At 38.6% G+C, this 12,523-nt stretch overlaps 1 protein-coding gene across 2 annotated transcripts in view; it reads right to left on the bottom strand.

Moving 5' to 3' along the window:
• Positions 1–12,523, bottom strand: part of LOC124174349 (carbonic anhydrase 2) — a 28,556-nt gene that overhangs the window by 6,409 nt on the left and 9,624 nt on the right. For both annotated transcript variants that reach the window (XM_046553402.1, XM_046553410.1), the window contains exons 2-3: positions 4,741–4,941; positions 2,277–2,398 (exon numbers count right to left, since the gene is read on the bottom strand). In XM_046553402.1, coding sequence (XP_046409358.1) covers positions 2,277–2,398; positions 4,741–4,941 — 323 coding nt within the window. The remainder of the gene's footprint in view (positions 1–2,276; positions 2,399–4,740; positions 4,942–12,523) is intronic.

The raw sequence follows: 12,523 nt of genomic DNA, 5'->3' as shown, positions 1-12,523 counted from the left end.
TGCTATTACGATTTCGTAGATTCCGTGCCGTTTCGTTATTTCTACGTCACGTGTACGACACGTCGAAATCGACCAGGGAACTCGTTTAAATACTTTTTACTGCAACTCAAGGCAACGAGCGATATGCGGTAGCGAATTGGAAACGATTAAATCCCTAATTGAGCATTGAAGTCGGTATTCAAGATTCAAAAATATCCTAAACTGACAGTCTGTAGCAATCGTTGAGATACAAAGTGTCGATGGTATTACAAAACTGGGTATCACTAGTCTTCATTTATTTTAAATAAAACGCGCATGATTCTCGCAAACATGCGCAATAACAAAAGAAGAGAAACAAAAGTTAAAAAAAAAAAAAAAAAAAAAAAGAAAAAAAAACAGTTCCCTACTCGGCAATCATCAATTGACGCAGTAATAGCCCTGCATAGATCTTAATTGTTTAAACTGTTTTTAATTGTTGCACGGCTTAATCTTAGGTTTCTCGGACTCCGAGCTTCAGCGTTCGAATTATGTATTTGAAATGAAGTCGAAGTAAAGTAAATCAACGAAGTGAATATCTATAAAGTTTTTTTCCCTCATTTACGATACGCGTTACAAGTATGTTATCTTAAAATTTGGCACATAGTCTCGGCTCTAATCGCTATTGAAAATGTTACCATTTTCTCATGCGTGTCAGAGCGATGTCTACTTCGAGGCGCTAACGACGAAGTTAGGAAACCAAGCGGCAATAGTGACGAGTTAAATATAATTCAAGCCCTATCCAAATTTTCGTACAAGAACTTGAAGATTACTTACCAGTGTCTGAGTTTTCTAAGCTACAGCACAACGTGCATGGGTGACATTATTTTACACAAGCTATAGAATATAATTCCATCGCGTCGTATCTGCTGGACCTTCCGGTATGAGAATAATAATGAATGTAACTGGAAATTCATTATACAATGCACTTATTCATGTAACGTAAGTGAACTTTATATTTCTGTCAGTATTACATTTCGATGCTTTATTGTTTTCCACACTCGTAAATATTGCTCGCATCAGGTTCGTTATATAACTGTGAACCTTTTCGCAAACACATAAAAAAGTTGTAATCTCCACATTTTCCGGATATATCTTTTGCAGTAACATTAATCCTTGGCCGTTACTTAATGGGTTGAAAAATTGCAGTTCTCTGAAGTCGGTATCTCTTTTTTTTTTTTTTATTGTACATATGTTTTTGACCGATTCATTCTCGGATGATGTAAGAAAACAGGGCAAATTCTTTCTTGCGCTTGTGCCAAATTTGCTTAATTTTTATTTTGTTCTTTACAATTTTTGGCATTCCATCAACAACGCACGTGGCTTTATAAAAATAGTGATATGTCCGTTTAAAGGGGGAGAAAACCAACGAATATATTATTACAAATAGACAAAAATTCTTTGTGGCATAAAAGAAATTAATTGATCCAGAAAGTTCTCAGGCTCGTTTAACCTTTTTAAGACTCGTTTTTGGTCGTCTACAAGGCAATTTACGATCATACGAGCACTTGTCACGTTAACGCGAAAGGGGCGGGGGGAGGGGGGGGGGGGGGGGCTTCTATCATCATCATCACTATAAACAACGTGCCGCATGATTCACGCCTGTCATACGACAAAGTCACTATATACATGTATGCGCATAAGTATAACATAATAAACTCCAGACTGCGAACAAACCGTTTTCGTTGCAGCCAGTTGCAGCCTCCAGGCATCGTTAAACTAGAACGAGCCCCGCGTGATTGTCTTACAGTGCGTGCAACACTCGGCGAGAATGCCTTATAGAAATTTCGGTCCAATCCGTTCACTTTGAAACAAAGATATTGACTGAAAATGTCTTTATTTGAGTGAAGAAACACTTTTTGGACGATTTTGACATGTTCCGGACATGTTTCAGAAATTGAGTTTTTTTTTTCTTAAAAATTTACGATTATCTCGGAATGTGAAAATAATTCTAAAAAATAAATAGCGGCAACCGATTTGTCAGAAAATTTAATCTCTATTTCAAATCTTAAAAAACGAAAAACAAAATTGTACACTATAGTTTACGAACAAACGAATGTGTTAATTCAATTATCGAAGTTATCCACAGCACCATGAGTCAAGTATCGTTACGTTCGTCAACTTTCTTATTCCTCCACGTCGCAGAGAAAGCTCGACTTTTTATTTTCCTCTGGTGAAAATTCGACGATCGTACAATTTCCAAACGTCGTAGCTTATTCCTTGTGATAAGAAGAAGAAAAAGAAGAAAAGGAATCAATTACCTCGCCAGCAAAAGCTTGCCCGTCGACGGTGTGCTCGGATCCTCTGGAATCGGAGCATCCCCAGTGGCAATGGTACTGCTCGAGCTTGTAGACGTCGTCCATAAGCGGTCCTCCGGTCAAGACTGCAATCGAGAAAGAAGAAATTTGTTTTGGTAAAAAAAAAAAAAAACAACGAGCCTGCAATTAAAAGCATGAAGATTCAAATGACACTTTACTGATAAATCGACCTTTCGGTGCTGCGGGATGCACTTAACGTTAACACTGGGATATATGATTTGGCACAAGATTACATATCGTATGAGTATTGAACTTGACACCGTAGGGACGAAAACTTTTGTACTTTTACAATGAACTCGAAAGTGCTTGGATTCGACACCGAGCGATACACCAAAATTACCCCACAGGATATACTCTATTGAATGTCATACGAGCCGGGAAACGTTACATCGCACGCGTTACGTCATTATACCACCGCGTACGCGAGTCGCTGCCCTATATATGTGTACATTCGAGATGAGGTACAGCGAGGGCAAAAACGCTGGAAATAAGGATGCTAAAAATTCAAAAGTCAAATCGGACTGAATGCTTGGCTTGTTAGGAGCATGGCACAGTTCGAGTCCTCGAAAGATTTGGACTTGTTGGTATTGTACGAATTTTCGAGGTCGAAAGAGGCGGCTTCGCGCGATTCATTTCTCAACAGTATTTACGCAGCGTTACTCCATACTGAGTAAACAGTATCAAAACCTCAGTAATTGCAGATTAAAAAAATAATTACAAGTGTGGCGCAGGTACAGCGATATCGTTTACGATTGTACAGTCGACAGGCATCGTGCCTGCCGCCATCGTAGAGCTAATTATTAGTAACATTATGCGGTCACTTTTCATTACACGTAGTTTATCGGCACTCGGCGAAACAATGATTCGAAAATTCATTGAGATTCATAACACGTTTCAATGTCATACCGGTAGACTGTATGTGGGCAGTAAATGTATACAATATACAGCACAGCACGCGTATGCGCATTTAGCGTAGACTGTGAGTCAGGACTGGCGCAAGGTCTTCCACGGTTCAAATCCGAGGCAGAACTCTAATACGATTCAAAATGGTCAAGGTACGCCGGAGATTCGCCGCCAAGAATACATTACCAAGTATTTTCGACTCACTTGTATCATCATTGATATTCACTGCGGCGAAAAAATTTAACGTTCCACAATTTTCACTGTCACAATGAAAAGGCTTCGAAATTCCGCAAAGTCGAGTTATCAAAGTCGAAATATCGTACAAGTCATCATCGGTCGTTACGTCGGTTCAAAATTATCATGAAAAAATCAATTATGATTCCGAATCGGAGCACGGGGACTCTGGACGAGAAAATATTCGCGACTGAATAATCTTTTTGCTTGCTTCTTACGCCTCTCCGCGATCGTGAAAATGACGATAATTCTGTAAAGCAGGTTGAATGGACGAGAACTCGTACGCGACTTGTTCTCTGGAACGTCACCGAGCCTCCTCGATATTCGGAATCGTTTGTGACTTGCCCCAGAGACTGACCGGTCGTTTAAGAGAGGCTAAAGATATGACCGAGAGGACCGAAAAGTGCACACTGGGAAAAACTTGCACCGACTTCGTTATGCTCGGAGTTCCCGCATTTAGATTCAAAGTGCGGAAATTATTTGGAAATAGGTAATATGGAAAGACGCTTAAAAAACAAGACAAGAACTATGTTTGATAGCAACGAAAGGTTTTTAAATTATTCAGACTGTTGTTGTCAGAGAGATTGTTTAAATACGACGATAAGTACACGGCAAACAAAGACTCAAGAATCTCAACCAACCAGCGAATAAGCAACCATGTTAAAATCATTATGTACAGCGGCACGTTTCTGTAATTCTTTTTCATTCGGTGGTTTAACCACCCTTTCCATCACCCATTTTTCAACTCAATATTTCGGCCTGAATTTTGTTAAACACGGGGGTTTTTGGTGTCGCTGACGACGAATCTGAAGTCTGAATTTGATGATATCCAAATCCAAGGTGGCGTATTCAATACGACGGATGTGGTATCGGAACTAATTCTCAAAACAATAGTCGCGGTGTTTCGGGGTTACACGAACCAACAAAGATAATTTAAAGTTGTAAATAAACTCCGACAAGTCTTACAGAACATGCAAATGTTTGAAGTGTAACGCTGCTCATCACCGTGACTGAAAAAGTGAATCGCGTAGACATTCGATGCCAATGAAAATGAAGAAACATCCGTAAAGCGATGTCAAAGAACTACACACTCCTGTTACAAATGAAAAAATTTTCAGCAACAATTCCGACGTTTTTTCTTCACCGCTAATCGCGTTGCGTGTAACGCGTAGCGCAAAGAGGGAGGAGGGGGGCAAACGGTGCCGACCTTTCAATCGGTCGGCCAAGTTGGGTCAAGTTAGCAGCCTTTCGCAAAGGCGAGAAGACTTACGCGTGCCATCGCCGTCGGTGTCGATGCGCCAGCAGTATCCCGGGTTGACCAGCTTCTTGGATGCCGTCGCCGGGTAGCGCCAACTCAACGGTTTGCTACTTAGAGCCTCGTGGTCGGATTTTGCACGGAAGGTCTCGATGTTCACCGGGCTCTGCCTGGAACCCGCCGCCATTGGGTATCTCTCCACCCACGTACTGGGCCCTGAAAGGATTAAAAAACGTTGGATTCAGATCTCGAGTATCGACGGCGTGTTTTTGCGAACGAGGAAAAATAAGTGACGTAGGCGCGATTTGACTCCTTAAGCCTTTCGCCACATTGTAGGTATATTTACATCCGCTGTATAATATCCTCGTTTTATCTCGCTGTCAACCTGAAAGCTGTCACATGATGTACCCGCTGCTTCCTCTATTATCTTATCATTATTTACTGCTCTCCGATTCTAATTACACGCTTCTGTAAATCCCTCAGACATACGCCAGGTTCGCGAACCACGCCCGAAAATTCAAATTTACGGTGTAACTTTGCGACAACGTTACAATACATACACACATGTCGATTGTTACCGCGTATACGCGTTTCGGTTCGCAATTTCTATGCCAGATCCTTGCAGACAGCTGGATTAAAACGCCTCTACGCTACATTTGTCTTTGGTTATTTCATTCACGCGATTCTAACCGTTATCAACTTGACAGTTTTTATTGCCGCGAGATTCAACGAACATAAACCTCTCGCAAACATGACGTTTTTCACGTGACTACTTACAGACGACGTACACCTGTAAGATTTACTTCCTTATATATACGTATTCGATGCATCGGTACACGTTGATTTTCGTTTCCATTTTCACAAGCGTTGGCACCTTGAATTCCTTTTTTCGTTACAGGGACATGATGAAATTGTACAGATTAGCGCTGATTTGATTGTACCTCAGACGTCTCTAACGGTTTGTGCGAAGGACCTTCCAGTTCGAGGTTGCAAAAACCTCGACTTGTACCCACCTTCGGTTTATTTTCATGTTAAAATTTCGGCTAAACAATGGCCGAGCAGTTCTCGCTTGGATATCCATACAGTGATCCGCGAACCCTGGGTGTGTTTCTAAGCGAACGAAACGTCCTTAGATCCGACGTGGATTAGCTGTATGTGTATAAATTGACTAAATAGACTCGGCAAGATGGAAAGCGGAAATAATTCGCATCGGTAAAAATCGGTCAGGGTTATACGTCGAGTATAATCAAATGTCTGCTGTGTAATAAATCACTTGAACAAAAGAATTCAATGAACGAGACTTCCTCCGATTTAGCAACTATTTATTTTCAAACGAGCAACGACGAAAATATGCATAAATAAATGCACCCTCTGTACGTTCACTAATTTTTTCAATGCATCGAAAGTCATACCAGCTACGTGAAATTGATCAATTTAACAATTTACAACACATTAGCGCATCAACTTTTATTATCCGCAGGTATTTTACGATCAATGAAAATATCACACCATCGCACGTGTTCTTTGAATTCTCCAAATATCTGCAGTGATACGAGAGCATTTGTGCCGTTCACACAATTAGGTAATTCGCAACTAGAGAACAGCTAATATTTAGTTAACTTTTTGTGTCTCTCTGTCAAACTCAACCTTCACAGGAGAAAGTTTACTTTACGGTCGACCGAGAGTATCTGTGTAAACTGTACATTGTGTATAATACACCTGTGAAAAAAAAAAACGTGTTTTACACCTGTGTAAAAATAAGGTAATCGAATATCTGACGGTGCGGCATGTTTCAGTTTCAGTCAGTGCTTAGTGTGGTTCTATTTTTTATTTCTTATTTTATTTTATTTTTTTTGCATACCGACGTTGATAGCTAAAACCGGATCTCAGGGCTGACAAACGCAGTCCTTGTGCTTAGTCAAGGAGGACACCCGCATTGTGACTGATAGTGCGAAAAATTAACGATAATATTTTAATTTCGTATTCCAAAGTGTCTACAACGGTCAAGTCGTATTTAAAAATCGAACGTGTTCGATTTGCATTTTCTCTGCTCGTCCGCAAGGAAAGTAAATCTGCGAAACCGTGCAATGGCATTGAAAAAGGAGCGTGATAAAATGGTGCTCGCAGACCTTCGGTAGGTTACAAACGAGAATAAACAGGCTAGATTGAACCCTCTCTGAAACTCAACTTCCGGTGTCTGATTAAAGGATTTGCTACCGCGAATTAATCTGCAAAGCTTGTCGATATGTGACCTCGTATTACACATGGACGCGGGGAATGAAGCATGTATATATTTTTTATTTGTACGTTACGGTATATAGATACGGTCCGCGTCTATCAATTGTATTATGAATGTAGATTGAAGAAGATACGGTATCCCTTCGATCTAAAAGCGATTATCAGATCACGACGCAAATACTTTAATCGTCATTGGATATATTCCAATAATACTATGAGACGTGTAATTTGCTTATCCATATTTCTAGTGGCAATTACCAGATACATCATAATATCTTTATATATATATAAATACGTATACATGTGTGTGTGTGCGTATGTATGGATATTATATGCTGAAAAATTAATTTATATCGGCTCGATCCGACTGACTCGTGTTTTATGGCATGGCGTTGATCCTCGAACGATGTAGATTGTGCCTTCGTCATCTTTATCATCCGAGACAGGGACGACGACGATTGTAGATTAGCTGATGACAACCGACGTTCCCCGTGATATACGAGAGCTGGAAGAGTTGTCGTTTACTCGCGATTAACGTTAGATCGCATACCAATTCAAGCGTACCTGTACATGTGCGTTACAGTGTTTTGGAAAAAATAATTTGTGATTCTCCACCGTGGCATCCCCTAAAAAGTTTGTTCAGGTTTAAAGAAAGATTTTGTGAAAGGATGAGAGTTTTGCGTTATGCGAAAGATTGCGCTCATTTGACCTTTCACTTTTATTGTGATATTTTTTTTTTTTTGAATCTGAAAAGAAACAAGTATGTATCTTTCGGGAAGAACCAAGTTTGACCGTCATCTTATGTGGATGGTACGTGTTTTTAGAAAATTACATTACACACGTACAGCTATGTCACTTATACCTAAAATTTATTCGATTTCAAAACTCAAATCTGTCGAAGGAAGTAGAAATTTTCTTAAAAATCTCTCACAATCGTTATATCTCTAATTTATTTAAAATAATAATTCAATTATTTTCTTGATAAGAGTTATATAATTCACAAACATAATTTTCTCGATCCCATTCGTAGGTATAACATGAACTTGTACACGATTTCTTACATAACTTTCACGCTATAAAAAGCTAGATGTGGCATTTCTGGCACAAGCTAACTATACCTATAATATTATTAGTCTTGTCTGAAGGACGCTGTTGAAATTTCTGCATACGGAGAAAGGATTCCTTGAATTAACCATATGTATTCAGTGAAAGATCGAGAAAAAAAAGAAGATAAGCAAATTATTCGCCTGAGTTATAATTTTTCGATTTAATTAAATTATAAAACGCGGTTCATTACTTGGAAGCGCTAATTATTCAACTGACGTGTTCCTTTTTGTTCATAAATAGTTTTTGTTTTAATTTTTTCATCGAATACAGAAATATCACTCACATTACAGTAAATCACAATGACAATAGGACGCAGTCAAGTGAGATACCAATTTAAAAAACCTAATTTCTATAATGGAAGAAACAAGTGTGTTTTCAGTATGAATTGAGCATGTGATTGTTGTCTGTAAATCGAATATGAATAACTATTTGTATGAATACGTCCTTAAACTATTATAAGTATAATATTTACGCATATGTATATACGATCAATTCTTTCATTGAGACGCGTCAATTCAAGTTACACATATAATGCATGTCTCAATTGTCGTTAAAACACGATATGTATAGTATAACATCGCTGCAGGTACTTGCGGTGCTTAAATAAAAGATAGAACAGAATCTTGAGTATTATATTAATTGAAGAGACAAGAACTTTGCCTGTTACTATTGAAGCGAGAAGAAAGACGTCACCAGACCCACACCCTGCAAAAGAAGCACCTTGATCTGTTTCCGCTTGAAAGTTCGTCTGGAATGACAATGGAATGACTTCTGTTTCATAGAAACGTACATTGGAATTGTTTCAAACACTTTAATTAACATATTTCTTTAGCGTAGGTAATTCACAGCGCAGCGGCTGTTGCAATTAGATATTATTTTCCTTTTAAACTAGGAGAATTTGGGGACAAACCGATGGCAGCCGAGGGATTCTTTTCAAAGTTTCGTCAACTTTTGGTGGCCTTCAACTGGCACGCGTGTCGTGAAATCGAAGATAAATGCCGAGATTTACGATCGTCGAAGTGAGCGGAATCCTGCCATGCAGCACGGCGGTTATTGTTGAATCTATTCAAAGATAAAAACAGCACGACGACATGTGATAGATACGAATTATTGCATCACGAGGTAGGTACGTATTGTTATTTATTATATTTTATACAACGCGTCTCTCAAGTTGATGGCTGATAGTTTTTGCAATATTTACGATTCGTTTTACGAAGACGCACGAGGAATCGTAAAAATTTTTTTTATCTCCCGTTTTCACAAAGTGGCGTGAAGAAAATCGTCACGTGACAGAGGAAACGTCAAGCTTTGCACAAAATGATTATTACGTGCATAAAATATTGCAATAAAATTATATCTCGTGACGGTGTACGGTGTATTACACATATATTGCAATACGTGTTAGTAATTGTATGTGGATAAAATGGCGATCAATTTCAATAAACGTGCTAACGCGTCAAGCTGTCAAAATCAAAAAGCTCCGAAGATCGGAATCCGGTGGCTATCGATCGTCAAGATGTGCGTGTATGATGCCGGATATATGTACATCTTATCGCGATTTCTTATCGGTTAATAAGTTTGGCCCGTCAATTTACAATTAGTTAATCCACGGCAGGCTTGAACCGTTCGTCGCGCGAGTGTATCGATCATCCGTTCGGAAGTTTATTTGCAAACAATAAATGTGTATCGTCCCACGTCGATTAGGCGTCTATCGTGCGTAATAAATACAGCCTTCGAAATATGAGGACGATTAGACTTTCCGGTAATATCGACAAATCCACACGTCAATATTAAGCAGTCTCTGTGGCGTAATTTGAAATGAATCACGTTGATTGAAAAACTTGACTGTGAAAATGCGTGGCACAAGAGTATCTGAATAAGCTCTGAACGAGACAAATTTATTACTCGCTCTAACAGCGCGATCGATCAGTGATCAATAAAAACTTTGTGCGAAATACTTCGTCAAAGTTCGATAAATCAATCTTCTGGCAAGGCGAAAATTAATTCCCGTGAGTGTAAAGTAGGCATATAATATCGCAACAGTGACAACCCAATTATTGCGAGATATTGGACAAGGTAAACGATTATTGGTGGGCTTGGTCGCTTGGAATTATCGCGTGACGCAAAGAAACTCGAGGGACACTTTCGGTTACACCTGTGTGTAATTGGAACGGGCTTGGCGCCAACGGAAAGTCAGCGAATTGATCGTGCCGACGAATTATGGGTAGGCATTAAACGACTTACAGTTTCATACAAGGTACAAACGAGGGTTCGATGGGTTTAAAAACTTTAGGTAATCGAAAATTTGACACCACAGCGAAACTGCAGAGGGGGATGAATATCCGAGACTACGCTTCTAAATTCGAGATCGAATTGTTTTGTAACACTAGCTGCAGCATATTATGCGCGTCAGGTGTTGCGGGGCTTCGCAGTCTTTCCCCCTTTCTCCCAAAAAATGTCCCCTCTATCTAATCCCTAAGCTTTTAATCTGTTTAGCAAAAGGTGAGACAATGCTCAAGGTTTGGACGGATATATCTCGATTTATTTATTCACGTCAAATAATGCAAGACTTATGTTCTTTGTTCTACGGCGCAAGTTCGGTATTTTTTTTTCATTTTTTTTATTTTAAAATAAAAAGTACAATATATTTTTCTTTTTTTTTATCAAACTTTGGAGTCACAAATACGTGATTTTACGTTCGTTTTAAAAAGTGTAATTCAACATATTTTTCTCGTTCACTTCTCTCTTCGTTGTAGGTATGCTTAATTAATATCTTCACAAGTTAACGTCCCATATCGCAACGATTTTCTTTCAACAATATTATTACAATTCTACAAATATTTAATTTCTTTCAACTTGCGTATACAAATGACTGTACAAACAAATGTGCAAGCGACGAAGTATTCCTTGGATATAACGAACGGTAAAAGAAAATCTACATTATAATTGATTTTTCAAACGTTTTGCGTAGTGTTGATGTAACACAGGTATCCTCAAATTGTTTATATATCTATCCCAAACCCCGACGTCTACACAAAAAATATTACCAATTAAAAATTGAAAAAAAATACTTTTAAAAAAAAAAAAAAAAAAACCAAACAAATGAGGAAAAAAATATTTTCGCTCCCGTCATTCATCCGATAATTGCACCCAACATAGGATACCAAGTTAGAACATCGCATTTGCAAAGTGGTCGCGTGATCCGTACATGTATGAAAGCACATACGATTCAAGATAAACCTTTTATGTAAACATATGTATGCGTTATACACATTCCGGCCTGTAGTACATAATTATAGGTAAGAATAGAGCCGTGAATACATTGCAGCGTTGAATTGTTTCCTCCAAGTGGGAAAATTGGTAAATTTTTGACAACCGTGAACGGGCGAATAACCAATAGCCGTCAGTTTGAACCGTGAATTGAGAAATAAAATACTTGAAAACTGGTCATCTCGAGTACTTTTTTTTAACATATTATTCCGGTTCGTTTCGTCAACTCGTCTCGACCTCCAGGCAACGATTGTCATAGAACGCAACTGCGTTCCTCACATTTTATGCGAGAATTGCTGAGATTACGAGTGTAAAAACTCCAGGAAACCACGAGGTTGAAATTTGTAACGTTATCGCAACGAAACATTGTGGAAACGTTATTGTTTTCGTAATTTTACAATGATTTTGAAGGAATTAAAATTTCTAAATTAATGCGTTTCGTTTTATTACGGTTTACTAAATTTTAGACAATTCCAAAATCGTGAAACAACGGTTTTTACTCAGCATGCATCGTTGCGACAAAGTTACTACCTTCGATATGATAAGAAACTAGTCAACTCTGTATACGTATAAGTCGTTTCAGACGATTAGCCCCCTATCACCGGATATGTTATACATGCCCCCGGATGATTTTGCTGCATTTCATTGGAGTGCATACAGAGTTATTATTAGTCGATGAACTGCAGCGGCACGCAATTGCACACCGGTTTGGTAACTGCGCAAATATCGACACGGAGATAGGAATTTTATTTCAATAATAAACAGGCGATTTATTAGCGGATTTAATTCCTGACGTTAAGCATTGACCGTTAAACGATGTCAAGTACATTTATCAGCTTTGCAATAAAACGATTCGATCCTAGTATTCTTATCTTGTATTGTAGATTACGCCAGTCAATTCGCTGAATTTTGGACATTCTAATTGCCGGCAAGGTCCTAATCATTTCGGTCAACTGCACAGAATCTCGTTAATGCAGAGAAAGTATTCACTTCGCTTCACGTATTCCTTATGTCAACACGGTTCGTCAAACTTTAAGTTGCAAGTTCACCTCTGACGTTTTACGCTGACCGACAAACTTGTTCTAAATAATCTCTATAAATTCGGGCGCAAATGATAATCATTTCTCAATCATTTCAGCACGGTACGCTTAATCGTTCATTAATTATTGATTTTGAAACATTT

Source organism: Neodiprion fabricii, chromosome 1 (assembly GCF_021155785.1).
Source record: "Neodiprion fabricii isolate iyNeoFabr1 chromosome 1, iyNeoFabr1.1, whole genome shotgun sequence".
Taxonomy (NCBI): Eukaryota; Metazoa; Arthropoda; class Insecta; order Hymenoptera; family Diprionidae; genus Neodiprion; species Neodiprion fabricii.
Note: the sequence above shows the minus strand (reverse complement) of the source record. Positions and strands in the feature narration are given on the sequence as shown.